This window comes from Littorina saxatilis, linkage group LG4 (assembly GCF_037325665.1).
Source record: "Littorina saxatilis isolate snail1 linkage group LG4, US_GU_Lsax_2.0, whole genome shotgun sequence".
Classification (NCBI taxonomy): Eukaryota; Metazoa; Mollusca; class Gastropoda; order Littorinimorpha; family Littorinidae; genus Littorina; species Littorina saxatilis.
In genome coordinates, this window is record NC_090248.1 from 43,856,841 (window position 1) to 43,882,177 (window position 25,337).

The 25,337-nt window shown below is 44.3% G+C and overlaps 1 protein-coding gene across 1 annotated transcript in view; it reads left to right on the forward strand.

Annotated features, from left to right (window-relative positions):
• Positions 1–223: 223 nt before the first annotated feature.
• The window catches only part of LOC138964832 (uro-adherence factor A-like), a 47,145-nt gene continuing 22,031 nt past the window's right edge, over positions 224–25,337 (forward strand). The window contains exon 1 of the mRNA XM_070336877.1: positions 224–6,644. Coding sequence (XP_070192978.1) covers positions 3,737–6,644 — 2,908 coding nt within the window. The 5' untranslated portion in view covers positions 224–3,736. The remainder of the gene's footprint in view (positions 6,645–25,337) is intronic.

Sequence of the window (25,337 nt, forward strand, 5' to 3'; positions counted from 1 at the left end):
TTTTCTGGAGAGGTTCCAAAACTTGAAAGACTTGTGATTAAAAAACATTTGAGACGTGTATGTGCCAGCGTTATAAATGAGGCTCTTCATTTGAGAGAGGTATTGGCACCCTGTGGTTCTATTTAATAGTCTACTAGAGTAAGTACATGTACTCTATTTTTGTAATGCAATATTCAGAGCATAAGTATCTTATGTTCTTATGTGGTTCAAAAACTTGAAAAGTATGCAACTGCCAGTGTGTCTTTTCGCTGAGACGGTTCAGTCTGGAATGTTGTGTTAATACATTGTGACATTGTAACATTTTTTTCTGAAAGCAAGTATGCGATATACTCAGTAGATAGTGTCTGGATATTTGGAGAACATCCTTTGTGTAGTAAAAGTACTTGAAAAACAGCGAACAATGTAGAATTGACCTGCTACGGAAGATTGAAGAAGGCAAGCTCATTACAATGACACAGGAACAGTTGGAGCTCGAACCGACTTCAAAAACGACTTGAATGGTACGTGTTATTTTAAAGGAAACTAAGTTTGAAACACCATCTACGTGAAGAAAAACCCACTGAAGTTAAACTTTATGTGAGTTCTTGTGTAGTTCGTAGCAACAGATGTCCACACAAACTCACAGCAGTAACAGACACGGTCATGATTGCAGATCAGTAGCAGCTCGTGCGGAACTGCAGGTGGTGAGATAGGGGATGGCAGGGTTTGCAGAAATTGTTTTACCTTGAGGCAAGATTAAAAGGGACAGAGGTGCACCCCACACCTGCTGCAAGTGGGGGTATACCTGAGTGTTCCTGCTGTAAACAGCGTGGGTCTTCCTGTGTATCGCTCTTGGTCTGTTTTTGACATGCGGCTTGATGTATTTTACCTGTCAGCTGTACCAATCTGCCTTCGTGCTGCATTGGAATCGTTTTGTGTGTTGAATGGAACCATGTTTGACGTGTTTTTGTACAGGCATCAGACGGTAAATTGGATATGGTTTTAACTTTATGGTAATGAGTTTTTTCACTTATTCTGGACGTTAGCGACAGCAAAGGCTTGGTAGACTTCAGGAGTACAGCAAGTACTAAGTTAGGAATACAGAAAGAGCTTTAGTTTCCTGTGTGTGTGTGTGTGTGTGTGTGTGTGTGTGTGTGTGTGTGTGTGTGTGTGTGTGTGTGTGTGTGTGTGTGCTGTTATTGGTTTAAACACAATTTTATTCAAAATACATGACATGAAGCAATTGACAAAAATGCAGCTAGGACACGAACTCAAGCAGATGCTTATTTGACGTGACCATAACAATGCTAAGTTACACAAGTTTTCATGATGGTGGACAACACAATTATTAACCAGAAGAACAAAATGTAGGAGGGGGGTATGGGGAACTTAATCAAAACAGGAAGATTTACAGAGAGAAAAAAAAAGAATAATAAAAGAAAAAAATAACAGAGAAAAAAATGAAATAAAATAAGGTGAGACTATGAATGAAGCGCGTGGGACGAGAACATCGATGGTGAGACATGCAATAAGTAAGTTCAGATAAATGTACATTTTCATGGAGAGGGCTGTTATTGTTAATATGTCGGTTTCACAACTGTTATTGTTTATTGATTCGTGATTGAAAGCATGGGATTGTATTACACTTTTAGCACAGGGAAGAAGTTTCTTGGCTGCTTCTTTAATATATATAATTATGCATTTTATCTCATGACCTTCACGTGTGTCGACAAAAGGCAAACCTCAGTAAAGCGACAGTCTGAACTATTGTTTGTTGAATTCCCACTGTTGCGTAATTTAAGTACCAGTTGCAAAGAAGCGCACTACATAATGTTGTGAAACCGGAAACAATATATATGCACACACAATTGAAATTCACCCGTCGAGCTGTAAACTTGCACACTCACTATGGCGTTTGAGAATTTGTAACCTTCACTTTACTCTTCGTCTGAGTTTAATTTTTGCCTGGTTGAATTTGTGGAAAAAGTTATGGATTTCAGCAAAAGATGTTGATGATTCTTGGTTCTCAGTTGAACAGATTTGGATTGATTAAAGGCTAGATGAAGCGGACAGTCAGTATCAAGTTTGAAGTCTTCAGCGATCAGTCGTTTACTGATAGTTCTCTCTCTGCTCTGTGTTGTGTTGTGATAAAATAGCTCTGATGGTTCGAGGTCCACATGTGGCCCGCTCGGCCACTAAAGGCAGAGAGGTAGAAATATGATAAAAGATACTCTTCTGAAGTGGATTTTGCTTTCTGTGCTCCTCTGATGTGATAGACCTGGTCATTTAAACAGCCAGGACGTTGGATATTATCAGATTGTCGACGAGATACTGGAAAGAAAAAGAGAGAGAAAAATCGAAACTCGAGTCTGAGAGCTAGACTGTACTTTGAAGGAAGGATAGAAATTGAAACTGACTATAGAGTTCCAGTCTGCCACGGAAGCAAAGAGTGGAGAAGAATGTTGTGTAAACTTAACTAGTACTGTGGTTACTATTGGGTTGATCTCTTCGTCTGTAGAGCGAACTGGTCCACGGTTGTGTTGTGATTTATATGTCAACCAAGTCGACAAAATCGAAGGATCGCTGTCAGTGGAAGTTACCTTGATTTCTGTATTGAGGAGGTAAAAGTGGTCAACGTGTAATGTTCTACTGTACAATAAACATATTTCTCGGAGCCTAGAATAAGCCAAATTGGTGGATGTGTGAGGCCGTTGTCTTGAAAGTTGCAGGCCTAAATTGTGTGTTGTGTTGTATGGAAAAGTGGCGTAACGCGAAAGGGCGAGCGTTCTGCTGAACAATAACATTTCTCGGAGCCTAGAAGATATTATATGCCAAATTGGCCGTTGTCTTGATATCTGCAGCGGGAGAGGAAACTTAAAACAGGCCTAAATTGTGTGTTGTGTTGTGTTGTGTGGCAAACAGCATGGCAAAGTGACGTAACGTGGAGGGGTAAGGAAGCTAGCGGAGCAATGTCACGTCACGACACGTAATCATCCTTGTCAGCGTCTGCCAACAGCGGGCTGGGGGAGCTGTTGGCAAACAGCGTGCGTGTGCGAGGGATAAAGCTCATCATATCCAAAGGTCATCGCTAAAACCACATGTTCTTGTCTCTCACCCCCTTCACCCCCACCTCACCATTCCAAGCGACACCAGCATCTCTGCAGTACGACGGTGTGTATGTGCGGTTCCGTTACATTTGTCTCTGCGTTTTCAGTCAGTCTCCGTTGTATTTTGCTTTCGTGATAAGCGTTCGTGATATCTCTTCCTGTATACTTGACTGTACGAAGTCCTTGGCTTCCCCCCACCTTTTCGCCGAAATGACCTGTCAAGGTAAGGGGTCACCACATGCTGGAGGATCGAGTCTCTACACACGTCAGTGATAGAACAAAGAGTTCGGTGCCAGCAACACGTGCCGTGTACCTTACCTTAACCCCCGCACACCCCCTAGCCTCCCTCCTCCCTCAACCATCCCCTCAGCTCCTAATCCAATGAAGTGAGAGGCAGACAGGAAGCCGCAAGAGGGTAACCGTGGTAACGGGCGCCACCAAAAAAGCGATGCCTTCGCCACCCTCTCCCTTCTACTACCTCCTCCATACTCCTCCCATCGTCCGTACCGTTCCATCGCTGCCTGCTGCTAGTTCCACTCACCGCTAAAAACTCTCTCACAAGCCCCTCGCACGCCGAGCAAGGAGGAACATGCTGCCGCCACTACTAACGTTGCTGCTGCTGTCTCTGTCTCTGCCTCTGCCTCTCAGGTATGGATGATAGTGGCTACTTCTCCCAGCGTTTTAGTCAGTTCAACTTGTCTCCGGGCAATCCTAGGGGCAGTAGTAGCAACAGTCCAACCAACAATAACAACAGCAGTGGGAGAATTCCTTCACCGGACGTTCTGTTCAGCCTGAACTTCGAGGACCTAGAATCTACCAAGTACCGCTACCTGCGACACGGCTTCCGAGACGAACAGGACTTCGAGGACTTCAAGAAAGAGCTGCTGGATTTTCGGCGACTGAAGAGTGCGGCCAGAGCAGCGCTTGTGCCAGCTGACGACGACAACAACAACGACGGTAGCGACAACGACGACGAAGTGTTTGTGTCCTTTGACCAGCGAAGGAGGAGGAGGAGAGATTCAGGGAGAGGCAACAGGGGTAGTAGAAGAAGCGGTAGCAACAGCAGCAGTAGTAGTGAGTTGACCGACAGCATCAACGTGTCTGACTCCAACATTCGGGTGACGGCAGGAGAGCGGCGAGAGGATGACAAAGAGGAAGAAGGGGAGGCAGAGAGTGGCAATGCCAATGAAGGTGGTAATGGAAGGCAAACAAGAGAGAGGGCCGAGCGGTCAGCTGGAGGAGGGGACACGGGGCAAAGCAGGGCCTCGCGACCCGCTAGCGACGAAAGCCCTCCAGTCAGGTACACCCCACAACTCAAACGGAGCGTGAGTTTACGCCACAGCGGGGAGGGGGGCGCAGAAGGAGGAGGGGGGAACAGGGGTGCTAAAAACAAAAGGAACGGCATCTATTTTGACGAGGACTGCTTTTTAGACGACGATCCCCAGCCGGGCTCTAGAGAGGCGCTTGCCAGCAGCAGCTCACGCCAAGATGAAAGGGAGAGAAGAGACAGCAGGGAAAAAAGTCCAGGTTCTGGCACTTACGGTAACACACCTGACCTGTTGTTGTTTTCAGTTCCCCGGGAGAGGAAGAACAGCCAAGACGGTTCGAGGCGGGTGTCTTTTTGTCAAACTCCAGAGAGGTTCGCGTTGAGGTCAGAATGTAGTTCACCTAGGGAAACGTTAACGTCTAGGTCCGAGACAAACTCGCCTCGGGACACTCCTAGGAGGGAATCAGCATCACAGAGAGAAATCGCTGCTCTCAGTGAGCAGCTGTGTAGACCGAGATCACCGTACGGTCAGCAGACTGAACACAGTTCCCCGAGAGACGTGAATAGCGAATCGAAGTCGCCTAGGGAAAGCTTAGCCTGTAGAGAGGAACGTGTAAGGGCAAGGTCAAATTGTGATTCTCCTGATACAAGATCGCCCAGACAATCTTTAACACCGCAACGTTCACCCAGAGAAAGTTTTTCTTCTGGTGAAGAACCTATCAGACTGAGAAGACCTTATTATCCATCAGCATCAAGATCTCCGAGAGGTTCTTTCGCCTCTGACGAAGAACCGCGAACACCAAGGCAACAATATGGCCTTTCTGAAGTACGTTCGCATAGAGACTCGTTGGACCTAAGATATGAACCGAGACCACAGAGATCAAGCATTGATTCAAATTCTCAGAGATCGAGCTTTGATTCAAACTCACAGCCTTCGTCGCGAAGGAACTCGGACAGATTTAGCAGTGAGAGAAGTGTACCTGAAGGTACCAGTAGTGAGCAGAGGCAACCACAGAGTAGTGGTAGACAGACTCCACAACGCAATCACCCTGTCGTGATACCCATCAGAGTGGTAGATGTGCCTGTTTCCCGTACGAAGAGTGACTTGGACTCTCGACGATCAAGTCGTGACACAGAAACAGGCAGCCCCAGTGTTTCTGCTGCTGGTGACAGACGGTTAGAAAATAACAGTGCATCAGCTAGTCCTGACAGGACACCTGTGAATTCGCTTCCTCCTAGGGGACCTGTAACAATCCCCATTCGTGTTGAAACAAAAAGAGAAGCGAATGGTGCTGTTGGTCCTCCACCAGCAGACCGGCCTGTGAACAGAAACGATGACGGTAGCCAGAGCAAGAGAGAAAGTGAACATAATCGTGAGAGCAAGAGAGAAAGTGAACATAATCGTGACTCTTTTCGAGAGGACGGTGCTCGCGATCGTGGTGGCTGCAACAGAAGCTCAGTAGGGGAAGGCGGCAGTGCTAGTAGCGGTAGTGGCGACCACAGACGTAGCAGGGGCAACATCCCCAAGCGCTTCAGCCTCCTGGAGAACCTCAAGAGGCTGAGCAGCCACGGTCGCCCGCTCAGCGGTCGTGGCACCGACCCCTTCATGGAGTTCTTCAGCGGGGATGAACACTTCCAGGAGTTCGAGCGGGTGTTCGAGACCATCAACAACCACCGCCTGTCTCGGGACTCGGACCGCTGGAGCCCCAGAGACTGGTTCGGGAGGGGCGAGGGCGGTGATGAAGAGGAGAAGGAGGAGGACCCCTTGGGTGACCTGGGGGTCCTCCACATCGACGAGACCTTCTCGGACTTCTTTGACAACGACGAGGACTTCATGGAGTTTGAGCGCGAGCTGGAGAAGATCAAGACCAACCGTCGCTCCAGGCTTCTGGAGAGCCTCAACCGTAGTTCCAGCTGTGATATTTTCGCGGACGTCAAGTCTTTCTGTGATAGGAGCCTCACCAGGACGCGCACGCCGAGCTCCTCTCCCCAGGTGCAGCGCCGTCTATCGGCGGCTCGCAGCGCGGACTCGGAACTGTGGAACTCGGCTGAGGAGTGGGAGGTGGTGATGAACAAGCTGAAGAGAAACTCGAGGCTGTTCTCGGATCAAGCGCGAGACGGTTACGGTTCTCTGCGTCTTGGTGGTGGTAGTGGTGGTGGTAATGGAGTGACGGAGGATATTGTGCCAAAGAACTCTTCTTCTTCTTCTTGTCCTTCTTCCGCTTCTGCTTCGCCTCGGACCAGACGGAGGGACGTTTCCGGGCACTCGGACAGGTGTCCTTGCTTGAGAGGTGAGTTGACTTGACCTGCACTGTTAGAGTACGTTAGTCTCGATCTCATCTCGCTAGAGTGTACTATGCCGTGAGTTGACCAGCACTATCAGAGGACGTTAGTCACTATCTATCTGATCTTGGTAGAGTGTACTGAACCCCCAGTACCCGATTAATCTTACTAACATTGGAATCACGCAGTTTCCCTGTTTTAGCCTCTTTTTGATTTTGTAAGCGAACCTGTTTATAACGCCGCGGCTGCGATGTTTTGAGCCGAAACAGGATCAGGAATTCGACGCAAATTGGGGGGGGGGGGGGAGGAGGGGGGGAGGTAGTGGTTTATGTCTTGTGATTGTGTCTCTCTGTGTCTGTTTGTCCGTGTTGGTCTCTGGGGAGGGAAGGTTATTAAATGTGTAAAGAAACACCGATCCTGTGGTGTCACCTGTATGCGTCAGTGAAAACAAATAATAAAGCTCTGTAACTAGATAAGGGTTTACATTCTGGCAAATTTCTTTACAGCTGTTATCAGCGGGAGATCACAACGGGTCTCCGGAAGAAGTTGAAGGGGAAGGATTTCTTTTGAACCCTTAAATTTCCGCAAGATAATGTTCTCGAATTCTGTGACCCAAATTTTCATTTCGGATAAAAAGCTGATAAAAATGGCATGATGTTGACGGATTACCCCTCTTATGACACCATTTCGTATCTTGTCTGCAATTCTAATTTGGGAACGAGCACACGCACACACACAGACACACACACACACAAAGCACAGGCAGATTATAATGTTGATGGGTTTCTGAGCGACATACATAGATTGTTTACGAGAGAGGGAGAAAGAAGAGAGACATTTTCGCGAGGACACAAAATAAACCCGCACAGCAGCTTTTGTAGGATTTATGCTGTGCTGTGATAAAAGTTTCAGTTGGTGAGGAAAAATATATTCATGACATTATAATGGCCGCGTGTCGTCTGTCAGTGTGGCGCATCTGTCATTCTGCTGAGTTCTACCTGGGTGCTTTTATGTCCCCCCCCCCTCCCTGGTACGCTTTATACCCCCCTCTCTTATCTGTTTCTCTGTGTGTGTGTGTGTGTGTGTGTTGTATGTGTGTTTCTGTGTGTGTGTGTGTGTGTGTGAGAGAGAGGGAGAGAGGTCTGTGTCACGGTGTTTTGAGTTTCGGTTTCTCAAGTCTGAGCCCTTCATAGAAGTTAATTGTTTTGGGAGACATTTAGCCTACTTTATTCAGATTGCTAATGTCTGGTTGACGAAACTCTAGAGGATTGGGACGAAGTGCGATGAATTTAAGTCTGATTTGATCAGTCCTGTGTTAAAATTGCCGTGTTCAAAAATTCAGTTAAAACACATTCCTTTTTTCAGTGAGAGATAGCCTACTATAGCCTACTAGCGCCCAGTCCCTGTCTTGTAAACGTATCAGCGCGGGAGAAACATTGGCAGTTATTAGCGGGTAAACATTAGTTTAAACTCTTATTCCAGAGAAAATGATGATTATTTACACCAGAAGAGTAAGTATTATTTACTGATCAGTATAATTAGTGACGTGAATAACTGTACATGTATGACGTGATAGTATCCAGTTCCATTCTACGGTGCGAAATCCTTTCAGGGAAAAGCTTTTGTGGTTAGGTCACAGAGGGAAATTGCATGGAATGTTTTCCCCCCAAAAAGTTTAAAACAAAATGTAAGAAAGGGCTGGGAGCCAAATGCACAATTACGCAGGTAGATTTTGGCTTTGATAGCGAGCGTTTTCGACGTTCCCATTTGCCTTAGCATTTCGAGCTTTAATTTTGTTTTGGTGTTGTCTTTGTGGATTCTTTGCTTCCTCAAAGATGCAAGGAGGACAGAGACAATGCTGATTTTTTTCCATTCCCTCTAAGGAAGTGTTGTTTGTCTGACTTTGTGAGGTGATAACTACAGCAGCCAGTCAAGAGAACTACTTTGTGAGGTGATAACTACAGCAGCCAGTCAAGAGAACTACTTTGTGAGGTGATAACTACAGCAGCCAGTCAAGAGAACTACTTTGTGAGGTGATAACTACAGCAGCCAGTCAAGAGAACTACTGTGTGAGGTGATAACTACAGCAGCCAATCAAGAGAACTACTTTGAAGACTGTTCATGAATCTTTTTTTGCGACCATTTTACTAACTCTGGTATAATTTCATATTATATACGTCTTGCAGTTACAAGATAACATTGAAAATGTACTCACCATAAACATGGACAATAAAAAACGAACAAGTTTAGTTAATTTTGAAGTTAGTTTTTTTTTTTAAATATTAATATTGGAGTATTGGAAACAAGGGAAGCCTGGTATTGACCAAAAACATTAGTGTAGAGTATTTTACGGAAGTCAACGTTTTTCATTACCTGATACAGGTCTGATCGGTGTCATTTCTTCACGAAAATTGACAGAGAAGTGACCGAAAACAGAAGTCTTCCGAATTTCACAAAAGCAAATGTTTTAGGTGACATTGACTGATAGGGGTGTCTGTTCTTGACCAACGTTGCCTGAGAAAAACGTGTGTACGTTCCACGGTTAATTCGTTCTCTTGCTACCCTGCCGCAGCTTGTTTACCTCACATTACACCGTGTGTTTTGAAGAGAGCAAGATAATCAGAAGGCCAGGTGTCCCTTTCTTTCCAGCAAGGCATTTTCTTGTTTTGACTTCATTTACTTCCGTTTGTTACTGGTAGGTGCGTGTGTAATCTTTGTCTGTAGACAGTCAAGGTCAGGTTTTAACGTTGCCACATTTTTTACGGTGATTGGGGGGGGGGGGGAGAGAGAGGGGGGAGGCGGGGGGGGGGGGGGGGGCGGAAATGTGGGATAAAGGTAGGAAAAGAAAGACAAGTCAAACGGAAACAGAATATTGTGTTAGTTTCTAGCGCTGCTACAGCGCTCTCGGGCACATTCTTTACGGCTTTTGCGGACCTATTGAATCGCAAGAGTAATTAACATTTACTTTAGAAGTAATCTCTTTAGTTGTAAAAGTTGGAAATGATGACTTTTGTTTCCCTGTTTGCGGAAATGTTTGTGAAAAGTTCATGGGAGACACAAAAAAAACGTTGTTTTAATAGAACCGCTAGCCAGAAGCACTGAGAAGGTTGTAAACAGTTTAGGGTGGAAGGATTCCGTTTGCGGCCTGCAACTGTTCGTGCGGGTGTGCAGCGGAAGAAACGCAGGCGATAAGACGTTAAATACCCTTTGAAAACACAGCTTGGCTAGAAGTGAAAAGTGGTTGCTGCTTGAGAAGCTGCGGTAACTGCAGTCCGTTATCTTAAAAAAAAGCAAGAAAAAAAAAGCCTGATTTTCCTGTTACACACACACGCACGCACGCACGCACGCACGCACATAGATACACACACACACACACACCTATTTTTATTGTAGTGGAGGAGTGGAAAGGGTAGTAGAAGATACACGAAGCCCAAGCCCAATCGTCTTGTTTCAACTTTTTATTCAAGAAAACAATGCAAGGAAACGTAGAGGCCAAAGGCGAAACCCGTAGACAGCAAAGCAAGTGTAGTGTCGTGTTCAGCTGCAAGAATAAAAATCGCCTGAATACGGCCAGAAACACGGAATCTGTGTTTCTTACACTTGCTTTACCCTACGTTATTTAAACAAATACATAACCAATCATAACAAACAATACATCAAATTAAAGCTACGACCTTTAGCTTTCCATTGCAGTAGATCACATTTCGTAAAAACTTATATTTATTTAGTAGGATGCAAAAACAATGGTCCTAGTGAAGGCACTGAACCAACTTCAGTGCGGAAAATTACAAAACTCTCTAAACTGGAATAATGGACAAACTCATAAATCATACAGATAAAAAGAAGAACCCTAGACAAACATCATGATATGCGTTACTTGGGGGAAAATTATACATTGACTTAGTACGAAGCGGTAAAGTCCGAAAGTAAATGGAATCGGCTAAATTCCTGCGCGAGTACCTGTCTGCATAAATTAGCAATCTTTGCAGAGGAACCAAGCATCACTCATTACAACCAAATCCTTATAAACAAACTAAAATCATATGCAACATAGGTACGGGATATGTAATAGTGATACAAAAATGACAAAACAATGATTGAAAAGACAAAGATGAGTTTGTGAGAATCAATTTCTCTCAACGATACATGAAAACCGGTCAAGGTCAGAGTGACGCTTTGGTCAGTTCGAAGCATTATCGTAAATAACACAATAATATGCAGCCATCCAGCCTAATCAGTGACTTCTATGCAAACCTAAATATAATTAGGACCGTATCAAAGATAAAAGGGACTTTGAAAGATGGAAGTTAGGTAGATATATAAAGAAAGGTATTGTATTAGAATTTGCGCCGGCAAGGTGCGCGCGCATCATCGTATCGTCTGCTATGGGATGGGTTATCCCGTTTGTACTGTACACAAGGCTGTTTCGCTATGCGATGATTAGAGTGTTTAGGGTAGCGAAGTGCACTTTGCTACATCATAAATGATTTACATAGTAGTTTTAATAACATCCACATTACATTAAAGTGATTGACGTGGCCTCGCCCAACTGACATGGTAGCCAGAGAATTTCAGTGCAATATGTATACACCGTTTGTAATTTGTAACCACAAGTGAGATATGATGTTGATATCAGCTCTGCTAATCTTTGAAACTGACGTTGCCGTCAAACGAATGCACTTTCTGCTCGGTGAGGGAGAGAGGGAAAAAATGCAAGGTAAGAGTGATTCGTTCCTTCCGGATCCCCTGAGTTTATTCGTGTGGCCAATTTCTCGCCTTGCATTTCGGGGTTCAGGCGAGTGGAAGTTGCAGGCTTCCTTGTTGATTTTGCTGTTTACTTCTAAGTTCTTCCGATTTCTTGTATTGGTCTTCATTTCTTGGAGAAACTTTGCAAGAGCAGTGCGTCTGCAGAGACTTGCATGTGGAGACGCATCCTTAATTAAAAAACGGGTAAAATATTTTAGCCTATGAGAGTTTGTGCCCATTTTTCCGCTGCCATTGTAACAATCAGGTGGTGTATCTCAGTACTCAGGTTGTTACATTTTGACTGAAGGACCAGCGACTAACCGTCGCGATATAACCTTGAACGGTTGAAAACGACGTTAAACACCAAATAAAGAAAGAACCAGCGACTAAAAGCTAAACACGCAGCTATGACCATAGCTTTTGACACGATTTTTCTGATTTTTTCCCAATATTTTTTTTTGGTTGGCCTTACTTTAAATCGGGCCGTCAACAGCCTACAATTTCTTCCCTGTTCGTGTGCAGGAAATACATTCAGTTTCTTGGAAGTTTCGTTTTTCTATACATGCTAACAACGGCGGCGTTTCCTAGCGATTTGATTTAAAGTTTTTATTTATTTATGGTTGCCATTTCTTTGAATCTTCTTTCTTTTTGTCAACAGCCAAAATGTGTTCGTGTGCAGGACATACATTCAGTTTCTTGGCAGTTTTGTTTCTCTATTTAACTGGTAACAAATTATAACGACGGTGTTTCTCTGTGACAGGGATAAGAAGCTGTCACAAGAACGCACCAGCCGACCGTAATTACAGTTCACTTTAATAAGTGTGTGTTGACACCTGTAGCACCTGTCAAGGCGGACACTTCAAGTACTTCCCCAAAGCTACGTCAGCGCGGACAGAAGCAGCAGAGATGATGGATGAATACAATGGAACCTCCTGTTTAAGACCCCCCCCCCCCCAATTTAAGACTCCCCTCTTTTTACGACCCGCTTTTCTCAGATTTATGGAGGTCTTAAAAGGAGCAACACGTTTGATGTTATGGATGAAAATAATGCTTGTCGTGGAGCATGTTACAAGGATCTCGATCCTTTGCGTGGTTCGTGTCGACTAGGTATTAGTTATGCAAGATTTGAAGTGTTGACAGTACTTCTGGTTGAGAAGGACAGAGAGATTGCTGAAAGTAGTGTTGTTGTTGCGTTGATGGAACAAGAGAAGGCGGGTTAAGAGACTGAAGTGGTGCTGGGTTCTACGCATTGACCGATCAGTTGACACCGTCGTTCTTGCGGAAGTGCTATCGTCAGGTCTTTGAGGGGAAGGAGATATGGGCTGCTCCTCGTACGAATGTAGGTTTTTGAAGCGAAAGGCCAGACCTTCAATAGGAGAGAGAGAGAGAGAGAGAGAGAGAGAGAGAGAGTGAGAGAGTGAGTGAGTGGGGGGGGGACTTACAAAGTAGTACAAAGGTGTGTGTGTGTGAATGTAAAGTCTTAAGCGGTATGTGTGTGTGTGGGGTGGGGGTCAGTGAGAAAGAGAGTTTTGCTGAGGTTCAAGACAAGTGTTCTCCTTATTCCCCAAATGCTCCGTTGCTCCACCGGTAGAACGCAGCTGTGTGTATCAACACGTTGTATACTTTGCCCACACTTGATGATGGCTGCTACTCGGATGCTGCTGATAGATAGGTGTTCAGTGAGGCCTGGTACCGACTGAAGCTCCCTCCACCCCCACACCCACACCCAACTCCCTGCCCTTCCACACTACCACCACCTTCTCATAACGCCCCTGTCGTCTCACCTGTATTAGGACATCCATAGATTGCGGTTTGTGATTTGTCGGCCTACCTGTCTGCTTCGTTGCTTTGATGCCGCGCGTATGCGGGTGTACCGTTATGATGGCAAATTTGAAGTAAGATAAAGTTGTTTGTGTGTGTGTGTGTGCGTTTGTGTGTGTGTTTATGTATGTGTGTGTGTGTGTGCGCGCGCGCGCGCGCGTGCATGGGTGTGTGCGTGAAGGTGGCAGCAGTCGGTAGCTGGCAAAGAGGAGGTAGAGTTGGGGTGGGGGGCGACAATGTCCGATTCGGTATTCGTCCACATTGTTTTGCACCTGTGAAAGCATCTTTGTCGTGACCAAAAACTAACGATTTGACGTTGTTCCTCTTTCTAATTTTGTTCATACCTTGGACACCCGAAATACAGCTCAGTGACCTACTTTTACTCTGCAGCTGTCACGATGCTTGGCTCATCTCCAAGGGGGAATAAACCGCCAAATACTGAGAGCACTGCAAACACTGAGTTTGACACGATTCGCGACACATTATGTTGTTGAACTCGGACGGAATTCCCAACGTTAAAAGCAAAATACGCGGAAATACCAACCGTTCTTATGCAAGTAAACATAACTATTGTCACCAGTGAAGCTGTATCATGCCTTTAATGACAAGAACCGCGAATTCCCCAGTTAAACAACAAAGTGTGTCGCGAATCGTGTCAAACTCGCGCTCTTTATATCAGGCCGGTTATCCACCAGCGAGGAAATGAAAACTGCGGTCTAAGCCAAGCTGACGGGGATTTCATGCCCCCGATGGTACAGGTAGAACGCATTACCTGGCTAAAGCCAAGTCATTTGCATCAGAGGCCCAGCACAGGGGCAGGTAATGAGAACCAGAACTGACTAGATAACACAGAAGCAGCCAACAGCATGCTTTCAATTGTGAAGAAGCCAGGCTTTTCTTTCTGACTTTGGCAGCTTGCATAAGATGGCGTAAGCTTTTGACCATCTCGCGCCGTTTCATGCGCTTTCATTGCACAACTACTAACGGAGCGAAATAAACTGCATACAGAAACCGTGAAGACAGTAATGTCTGAGAACGAACATTCCGGGAGCAAAAAGCGTTTGCATTGAACTTGAAGTGTCCTTTGTAATCCAGGATTTTTGAATAAGAACGTGTTCTGGCGGGGTAGCTACCTTCTTTCACACTCCAGGCCATACATGGATTAGAGTCTTTTACCAACGATTGCGTTGATGTAAATAAATCAGCGTGTCTGGGGGCATTCAGTGTTTTTTCTTCGCTTTCCCTGTTATCGCTTTGTAATCCAACTTCCACCTTGAGTTGTCGTGGTTGTTCTTTCTTTCTTTTTTTCTTCATTTTTTTCTTTTTTTTAAATATTTTTTTTAGAGTGGCTTAACCCAACAGCACCCCTTCTCACTTCCGACTTCGGTGGGTTTTATGTTTGCTTCTTGTTTTGTTTTTTTTAGGTTTTTTAGAGAGGCTTACCGAAGCACGCGCAAGAATTATGTGTGTTTTGTCAACATGAGACCGCCAACTTGGCAGCGAGATGATCTTGTTGGCAATCGTTCAGAGATGCTGTCCCGATCTCAACGCGATGCTATTGCTAGTGCTTCTTGTCTTCTCTCTTTGAGTTAGGGGGAACTTCCGACGTAACGCTGTATCTGCTGCTTTCATTCCATATGAGAGATTAGACAAGGTGTATGTGTGTGTGTGTGTGTGCGTGTGTGTGTGTGTGTGTGCGTGTGCGGCGGTGTTCAAGGAGGAAAGTCTACATTTGTCTCGACGCAACGATACTTACACATAGATTTTAATGGTGGTGGGGGCGGAAAGGGTTGGGGGGGGGGGTAAGGAGGGGTCAGACAGGATAAATGTGCAAGTAGATGATGGGCAGATGTTGAGGCAACTATCGCTGCAATACAAAGCTGAGGAGGAAAGAAGAGGAGCGAGCCGTATGAGCATAAAGCCAGGTGTGAACTTTATCACTTGCATCGTAAAACTTGTCTGGCAGCATGCACACTTGTTCGTCTCACCCGTTACTTCGTGTGGGAGGGAGATGCTGGCTGGAGCAAGCGGCTGCTGTGGGGGCAAGATTGAGATTATTTTTCGTCTTCTATTATTAATCGTCTGCCCACCAAGTGTTCACAGGTACACGATCAAACATCGGACGATCGTAGTATCAAGGCTGGTCTATTTGTCCATAATCCGCGATGCATTTTTTTTATCGCAGACAAACTGACAAAGTCAGCTGACTGCCGATATTAATCAGGGTACATGCGTAAATCTATCTGCTCTTTTATGCCAGGTAGAGGTCGTTTCCACCTTGGAAGCAACGGTACATCCTCACGCATATCTGCAAGTCTTCTTTCACTCTTTGCGGGCTTACTTTGCTTTTGCGCTCCGTTACTGTGCAGGTTTGTGAAGACAGAAACAACAGCTGCGAACAAGCGAGCAAGCATCATTCAAAAAATCCTTTATCACAAAGCATCATCGTAGGTAAATTACTTTTCCCGTACCCCCTGCTGTCTTCCTATCTTGTCTTTTTTCTTCTTTTTTCCCCCTTCTTTTTCTGTCCTTTTTGTAAGTGGGAATTGCGATGGGAAGCTATACTAGATCACCTTGAGAAAAAAAGAAGTTAGCACTAAGGAAAACAGTTTTGTGAGTTTGTTTTTCTCTTGGCAAGCAAAGTTGTGCTGGTTGCGGGTTGAATAGTTTAGCGGGTTGTCATTATAGTTCAGCAGTTGCAAGTAGAATAGTTCAGCGGATTGGAGGTATAGTTCAGCAGTTGCATGTGGAATAGTTCAGCGGGTTGCCATTGGGTCCAGCAGGTTGCAAGTAGAATAGTTAGCTTGTTGCAAGTAGAGTAGTTCAGCGGTTTACAAGTACAATATGTGAACAGTTTTCGGGTAGAGTTCTGCAGCTGCATGTGGAATAGTTCAGCGGGTTGCAATTGGGTCCAGCAGGTTGCAAGTAGAATAGTTAGCTTGTTGCAAGTAGAATAGTGCATCGGTTTACAAGTACAATATGTGAACGGTTTTCGGGTAGAGTTCTGCAGTTGCATGTCGAATAGTTCGGCGGGTTGCAAGTGGTTCAGCACGTTGTAAGTAGAATAGTTAGGTGTTTGGAAGTAAAATAGTTCAGCGGTTTACAAGTACAATATTTTATCAGTTTTCGAGTAGAAATCAACACCGAGAGCTAAGGAGTTTCCTGTTCGTGTTTCCTCCGTCATACCGCAGAGAGCAAAGTTTTCTTTAAATAGGTTTGTTGTTTTTATGTAGGCCTATGACTCTAGTCCCGATGTTGGGTACAGATACTTCTTCTTCTCGTTCGCTGGTGCAGATACTGATACCACACACGTGTGTTTCGCCTGCCTGTGTTGATGATCCATGCGCTGAGTGGTTCTTACCTGGGCGTTGTTGTTCCACAGAAATAGTCCGTGTGTGAATTTTGGCAGGTGCCAGACCTCCCGCTGTCATTGGCCAGTTTGATGGGAAATGGTTGCTGCAAAGATATATACTGCTAGCGTAGAAGAAGAATATCTTTGGTTGCTTGGCGTTCCAGAGCTCATGCTGGACAAAGAAAGATATGGGTAGATTTTGAGTGGTTGCTTCAGACCTGCATGAGGGTTCTTTATGTGGCAGTAAATTGAGTGTAGCAGCAGATTCTCTTGGGTTGCTGCTGGACAAAGACAGATATGGATAGATTTTGAGTAGTTGCTTCTGACATGAGGGTTCTTTGTTATGCGAGCGATATTCTACCGCTATGTTGCAGTAAATTGAGGGTAGCAGTAGAATATATTTGGTTGCTGCTGGACAAAAAAATATATGGGTAGATTTTGAGTAGATGCTTCTGACTCAAGGGTTCTCTGTGGTGCGAACGATATTCTACCGCTATATGAGGGTAATTTAGGGTAGCAGTAGAATAGATATATAGATATATAATTATATATTTGGTGATTTAAGGCCTACTACTTCCTATCTTTCATTTTTTTGACTGAGGAGGAAAGGATGGGGTTAGAGGCAGGACACTTTAATAGATTTGTCTTCTTTAAAAAGAGGATTCGCCTTCTTTTGTATCCTTCTGATTGGGGGGGGGGGGGGGGGTTACTTTTTCATTTCATCTTTAAGTTTTTCTCCATAGCTTATCTTGTTTTTTTCTCAAGGTATTGGGTGTTTTACTTACTTTTTGTGTGTGGTAGAAGGTGCACGCGATTTTAAACATTCGTATTTGTATATAATTTACGAGTGATTCATTCTTTATAGGGCAAGGTGAACTTACCAGTCTGAGTCAGTGTTGGCATGGTGAAGTTAAAATCTACCTGTCTGTTTTTGGCACGGACTCACAGACACAGTACAAACATTTGGCGGAAGTGGCAGGAGAAGATGGGGCAAAAGGGTGTGAGCACTGACTGCTATCCGTAGACAGGCGGAAAGGGATGAGGACATTCTGATAGCAGAATCCATCACCCACTGTGTTTATGGGCATGGCTTCTTCTTCGTCTGCTATGCCCTTTGCAAGTACCGTTCTTTGCACTGCGACTGATACACATTTCTGATTTCTAGGTGTGTTAAAATTAGTGCTCACAGACATGAAATGGAGGGATGGGGGAGGTGAGGGGGGTGGAGTGCGATAGGTGGAGAGAAATTGCTAATATAACCTGTACGCCTCATTTGTTGTGAGAAGGTTTATTTGGCAAGAAAGATCCGAAACGTGACTTTCCATACGCCGACAGAGGTCGTTTTCCATGCTCGATTACTTTGATAGCCATTTATCTGAGCGCCCCAGGAACGAAGGAAATGGAGCTTGACATGTACCTGTTCCTGTCCGTTTGCAGCCATCCCAGCCTGCCGATAAGACGGGTAGACAAAGGGTCAGCTTCTTGCTCACCAGCGTGAAACGATACTGACGTTTTTGTTAAGTGATCTTTTTACTGCCCTTGTTTTTGTTGCCCTTACGACCTCCCCCCTCTCTCTCTCTCTCTCTGTCTCTCTGTTTCTGCGGGGGAGGGTCATTGATAAGAAGGTAGTATACATTCAGATCGCAGTGCAAAAAACAGTGAGTAAACCAGCTGTCGCTGCCAAACACTACACGGAAGCGATTGGCTCTCAACCCTTTCATAACAATTTGAAACAAGAACTTTTGAGTATTGCTTTTTTTGGAACTATTTTTAGAGAAAATATTGACTACTTATTTCTGGCATATTTCTCAATTTCTGAAAGGTGCAGCATTGTTATGAGCTGGATAGTGAATGTTGATGCTGTCAGGGTCGTTGTGGACAAAGCATTGAGTGTTACTGTCTCACGTTGCATAAATTATCGTTGGTGGCAAATTAAAGCATCTTCTGTAAAAAAAAAAATTTAAATTAAAAAAAATATATCATTTTTAGATGAGAATATGATTGTATGCATACATATTTAAGGTAGCAACCTCGGCCAAAAAAGGTGAAAAAACCACTTTTTGTTCCTTTTTGCCAAGAAAGTGCCTTTATGATAGCTTAATCATTCTACTTTTACACACTTTTTTATTTTTTTCAATTCTGTTGAGTAGTTTTCGATTTATTGACTGATTACTGAGGTAGAGTTGCCCTAAAAATGTTATTTTCAGAGCGTCTTTCTCGTAAATTTAGGGGCACCTCTACCTCAGTAATCAGTCAATAAATCGAAAACTACTCAACAGAATTGAAAAAAATAAAAAGTGTGTAAAAGTAGAATGATTAAGCTATCATAAAGGCACTTTCTTGGCAAAAAGGAACAAAAAGTGGTTTTTTCACCTTTTTTGGCCGATGTTTCTGATTTTTTTCACTTATTTACTTTTACTCCATGTGTTCGTTTCACTTCACAAACTTTGCCGAAAATTGACCATTGTCGCACTTTGTAACATGATACTTTCAAAACCAATCAAGCTAGAGCCTTGACATTTTGCATGTGTTTTTAAATCATGTTTACCTGCGGTGTGTGCCTCAGGTTTTGCAGCAGAATGACTGATGCTCATAAAATTAATATTTTATGGCAATATTTTTACGTTAATAAACGTGAAAATTAAAACCACGATTATCAAAAATAGGTCACTCTGACAATAATTGTAGAGGCACACACCAAAGATATGCTTCTTGTAATTAGTTTTAGCCTCTGGGAGCTTTGCAGGTGCTTCTGAAATAAAAATACTGTGTTACAAAATGTGCTTTTTTTGTGCTTTTTTCGTGCCATAAAAATTTTTTTTTTAAAATTAAAAAAAATAAAAATATTGATATTTTAGCAAAGTTAAAATTACAAATGTTAACTAGGGTCTATTATCTATATGCATGCCAAATATCATTGACAAATTCCCATTTGTTAGGGATATATCAATGATAACAAAATGTTACCCTTCTTCTGGCCGAGGTTGCTACCTTAAGTTGCATTGCCCAGAAAATGCTACGAGTATAGATGAGACGGTATGATTTGACACCTCTTGGAAAAAAATGATTCATGAACAGAGCTTGTTTGTTCGTGTGTATACCCCGTGTGTTTGTAAGAGGCTCTACGTTGTAAGGAAGACCTTCATTTGACACGAAGATAACCCACAGTTTGCTTGGAAGCAGCGTGTAGACGAACAGATTGTGTTTGTGTTTCTTTCCGCCTGGCATGATTGTTTTTCTATAAACCAAGGATACCAGCATTGGCTGAAAGGGGAGGCTTTATCCGCTTATACCTTTACAGCCAGAATCGCTAAAAGTCGTTTACATTGCTAGATTGGACACAGACCCAAGTGTTTTGAGATGGGTTTTTTTCATTTCTGTTTTTCGGCCCAATTGCTTACACTTTTAGATTGAACAGTGAACCTGGTATTTTGAGATGTTAATACCCATTTCTATCTTTTGGCATAATTGCATTGATAGGTTGAAGACAGAACCATGTGTTTTGATATGTTACCCATTGCTGTCTGTTGGTCCAAATCACACAGTATTAATATGGAAACCGATCTGAGGATTTTCGGGTATCTGAAGCATAGCCTAAAATCAGAGGTGGCTGCTTTTGATGTTGCGCATATGCGGTAACCTTTTCACATTTTAAACACAGAGACAAATTCAATTGGCTACTTTCAACATCCATTCTTGAAGCAGACAGATTTAGGACTGATATTGGAAGCATTTCAATATTTCACTCACAATCAAAGACAGTAAAAGGCAGTAACCTATGATATTTGAAGCATTTCTGTATTTGATTCCCGATAAAAGACAGTAAGCTATGGTACAGGTAAGAAGGTATCTGTCAAGCTGCCAGAAGCAAGCCTCTTTGAAGTGTTCACGCCGCAGGGTGCCATCATGTTGGAATTCTGCTCATCAGCCGTTATGAGGAAAGCCAGACATGAACCCTCTCAAAGGCCTTGCCCGGGGGGAATCGCAGTTCCTGATCTCTCTTTTTTTTTTGGGGGGGGGGGGGGGGGCATATTATTACAGGGTTTCTGTTTTGCGGTGGACTGCATCCTTCGACTCTTGCACTCTTTTCGGACCATGCATAGTTGATTTTTCAAAAGCTGCTGCCTTTTTCACGACATACATAGTGTGTGTGTGTGTGTGTCTGTGTGTGTGTGTGTGTGTGTGCGCGCGCGCGTGCGTGCGTGCGTGCGTGTGTGCGGTGTGTGTGTGTGTGTGTGTGTAAAGGTATTCTTCAAAATGAATGTAAAGAAAATTATCAGGAGGAAACAAAAACGTCTACTTGATTTCTCCGTACTCGTAAGATAATCCCCATAGCCATCAGATAATCACCAGTTGCACTGCTCCTTCTCACGCAGCACTCGGCTTATTAACAGACTGAGCAGTGTGTCATATGGAAGGTGCAAAACTGAATCGCACATCGGAGGCACGAAAGCTCAAAATGTCAGAAAGAGGGTGCCATTTTGTGGGCGGTAAGCACGACAAGTGCTTCTTCACTCCCCTGAGGCTCAGATTGCGTTGAACAAAATTGCATGTTCAGATTAGATAGATGCGTGCATATGCCATGGGAACCGGTGGTGATTTTTTCATTCAAGGTGGCAAGACAGCTGAAGCTGTAAAGCCTGTGATTAGTCTAGAGCTGTAGGTGGAAATCATAGAATTGCTGACAGTTGAACTGTTTGTGTATTTGCTGTGTGCTCTCTGTTCCCATCTCTCTCTCTCTCTCTCTCTCTCTCTCTCTCTCTCTCTCTCTCTCTCTCTCTCTCTCTCTCTCTCTCTCTCTCTCTCTCTCTGTTCCCACCTCTCTCTCTGTTCCCACCTCTCTCTCTGTTCCCATCTCTCTCTCTCTCTGTTCCCTCCTCTCTCTCTCTCTGTGTTCCCATCTCTCTCTCTCTAGCTCTCTCTCTCTCTCTCTCTCTCTGTTCCCACCTCTCTCTCTCTGTTCCCTCCTCTCTCTCTCTCTGTTCCCACCTCTCTCTCTCTCTGTTCCCTCCTCTCTCTCTCTCTCTCTCTCTCTGTTCCCACCTCTCTCTCTCTCTGTTTCCACCTCTCTGTCTCTGTCTCTCTCTGTCTCTCTCTCTCTCTCTCTCTCTCTCTCTCTCTCTCTCTCTGTTCCCATCTCTCTCTCACTCTGTTCCCACCCCTCTCTCTCTCTCTCTGTTCCCACCTCTCTCTCTCTCTCTCTCTCTCTCTCTGTTTCCACCTCTCTCTCTCTCTCTCTCTCTCTCTCTCTGTTCCCACCTCTCTCTCTCTCTCTCTCTCTCTCTCTCTCTCTCTGTTCCCACCTCTCTCTCTCTCTCTCTCTGTTCCCATCTCTCTCTCTCTCTCTCTCTCTCTCTCTCTCTCTCTCTCTCTTCCCAGTCCCACCTCTCTCTCTCTCTCTTCCCAGTCCCACCTCTCTCTCTCTCTCTCTCTCTCTCTCTCTGTCCCCACCTTTCTCTCTCTCTCTCTCTCTCTCTCTCTCACCCTCTCTCTCTCTCTCTGTTCTCACTCCCTCTCTCTCTCTGTTCTCACCCTCTCTCTCTCTCCCCTCTCTCTCTCCCCTCTCAAAATTAAGGCATTACGCAGATTCTGCAGCACTCAAAATGTTCTATTACGCCCACATAATGCCTCATATAAACTTCGCATCGACACTTTGGGATAACTGCAGGGATGTTCATTTAAAAAGACTCAATTCCCTGCATCGCCGAGCTGCAAAACTTATTCTGCATGATTTAAATAGGTCCACGGATGATAAACTAAAGCTCCTGAATTTCCTCCCCTTTAAAGATCAGTTGACGTTAAACAAGGCTGTGTTCATGTATAAAATTCTAAATGACGACTGTCCTAAATATTTGCAATCACATTTCAAACATGCCACAAAAAGATATGGGTCCCAAAAAATCATCCCTCCTATACCTCGCATAGACCTCTACAAATCGAGCTTAGCCTTCTCGGGAGCGTTTCTCTGGAACTCCTTCCCCCAACAGATAAGAAATGCAACTTCAGTGAAAACGTTTAAGAGACAGTCACGTTCACACATCATTCGTGAATGAAATGTCTTGTTCGATTGTTATTTTGTTAAACATTTTGTACTAGTGTTAACGGATGTGTAGCTGATCGGAGCAACTTTATTCCCAAATGAAAGGTATAACTATGTCAATGTAATTTTGTAATTATTGAGTTCTCCTTATGTAATTCCTTAAATGCACATTGTGTTGCATTCCATACAATGTATTTCTGTATTTTATATGATTGAATTTATATTTTTTATGTGCGTCTGTCTTTATATGTTGTATAAAGGACAGGTTGGAAGAAAAGGCTTTGCCTAAAACTTTTATCCTTTTGTAATAAAGGTCTGAGTCTCTCTCTGTTCCCACCTCTCTCTCTCTCTCTGTTCCCACCCCCCTCTCTCTCTGTTCCCACCCCCCTCTCTCTCTCTCTCTCTCTCTCTCTCTCTCTCTCTCTCTCTCTCTCTCTCTCTCTCTCTCTCTCTCTCTCTCTCTCTGAGACTGAAGAGCCAAAGCTATTAAATCCTTCGAGTATGAATAATTAAATCACATTATATTTCCCATCGCCATTATCACTTGTCTCCTTTCCCGCTCCATCAGAGGAGATTTACAAATGAACGCATTAACCCTTGGCACATGCATTTTCACGCCCCCAAAAATCTCGCATGTCCTTCTTGTTCCTGATGACCTCGGACAGCGAAACACTCAGAAAGCAGGGCCGAGGTGCGCTCATTACCTCGGACTGTGTACGAGAAAGTTACCATGCGGGTGGGAGCCAACCGCGTTGTTGGATTGGTTGAAGTGGAGATTTGTTGTGATTTCAACGAATCAGACCCCGCGGTTTGTTCTCTCCCGTTTGGCTGACACCCAGTTTCGGTTCGCGCATCTCAGCTCTTGGCTTCGTGGGATGAACTGGGAGAAGACGAGAGCGTTGGGTGCAACGTGAAGGGAATGGAGGAAAGGAAAATGGTGTGGAGATGAGAATGAGGGGAATCCACAGGTTCTGGACAGATGGGCTTTTAGCCATTAATTAGCTGTGCTTGCACTTTTTGTTTCGCCACGGTTATGGCACATTACTGGTCCCTGGTGTGGGGCCATCTGTTCCCTGGAGCTAATCTCCCCGTGTTCGCTGCAATTACAAAGTGGGGCGGGGTGGGGGGGGGGGGGGGGTGTTGGGGGAGGTCGGCAGGGCTAAACGGCAGCATTCCACTTTTGACTTTCAAAAATTGTAAAACAATTTCCCCCGTTTTCTGGAAAATATGCATTCATCAGTATCTGTGCCTTATTTGATTGAGTATACAAGCGTGTGTGTCTGTGCGATGGGGAGGGGTGTGGGAGGTGATTATAGGATCACACAGATTAATTTATTTTTGATCGTTTGGCCTCAAACAACATCGATTTGTCATCCAAGGCCCGGATTACACCTGGGTTACTGTGTTTCCTTTTATTTAATGGTGAATGATGCTTAATAACTATGAGGAGATGCTTTTCAACCAAATGCTAGACTCAGTATTCTTTGCTTACTTGCTTCTTTGCTTGCCAAAGTAGCAAAACATTCTATATCTCTGTGGGCCGCGCACTAAGGTTGCGCAGTACAAATGCGACTAAAGGTAGGCTGGCAGGTAAAGAGTGGGGGGGGGGGGGGGGGGTGGGGGCGTTGGAGTGCTCATTGTGACAGATTCTTTCCTACAGCTTGCAGAGCGGAACGATGCACGTGCTAAGTGGCAGCAAGATACGTCGCTTTGCATTGTGCATCTGCGCGTTTTACGAACATTCTGTTGCATGAAATTAAGCAGGGAAAAGCAAGGCAAAGTGTTACTGTACAGTAACAAAGTCTCCAATACACGAAACTAATAATTCAGAAGAGATTGATTAGAATGATGAAAATAAGTGTGAAACCTAACGATTCTGTGTAAATTGTTCAGAAAAACAAGCTATTCTGTGCAAATTAGTAAGAAAACGACAAGCGTTTCTGTATAAATTAGCATGAGACAAAGCGGTTCTATCGAAATTAGTATGAAACCAAGCAGTTCTGTGGAAATTAGTATAAAACCAAGCAGTTCTGTGGAAATTAGTATGAAACCAAGCGGTTCTGTGTGTGGAAGAAGACAAAAATGCTGCTGACTGTGGTCGGGCACCTGTGGTGCCGCGTGTTACTGTGACAGTGTGAGTAATGAGTAGCACGTGTCTTGTCAGTTACGGTGCCAGCACGTGCATCATTCACACTCTAGTACTGTGTTGCTAAGCTGACCCACACTAAATTTTTTTTACTTGTCGGTTTTTCTGTACAGTTTGTGTTCTGTGCCAAAGTAGTCTCACTCAATGCTAATTTTCTGCCCTCATTTCTTTGTGTCGACATACTTTGGCTCTCTGCTCACGTTCTTCTACGCAGTAAATAAGTCTTTTTCTCTCCTCCTTTTTCTCCTGGATTTCTGATATAAGTAGGTCAGTACTTGAAAGAAGACCAAACGTGAGAGAAATTTAAGTTTTACGCCATCAAAACGTACCTTACCCGCTGAGTTATATATAGACGTATAGCTATACCTCAGTGACCTAACCTCTGACTTTGGCTGTTTAGTATTCTTCGCCAGCACAGAGGATTATGTAAAGAAGAGTCGGGAAAAGTGGATTTCACTGTGGGCAGGTGGTTGGACAGTGTTGGCGCATTGAATAGTTCATCGCAGGTGTAGGCACTTTGAGACAGCTTTGTCCGCTCCAAAACCCAACACATCTATTGGCAGTGACTGGATGTTTTCCCCTTAAAACTTGGATTG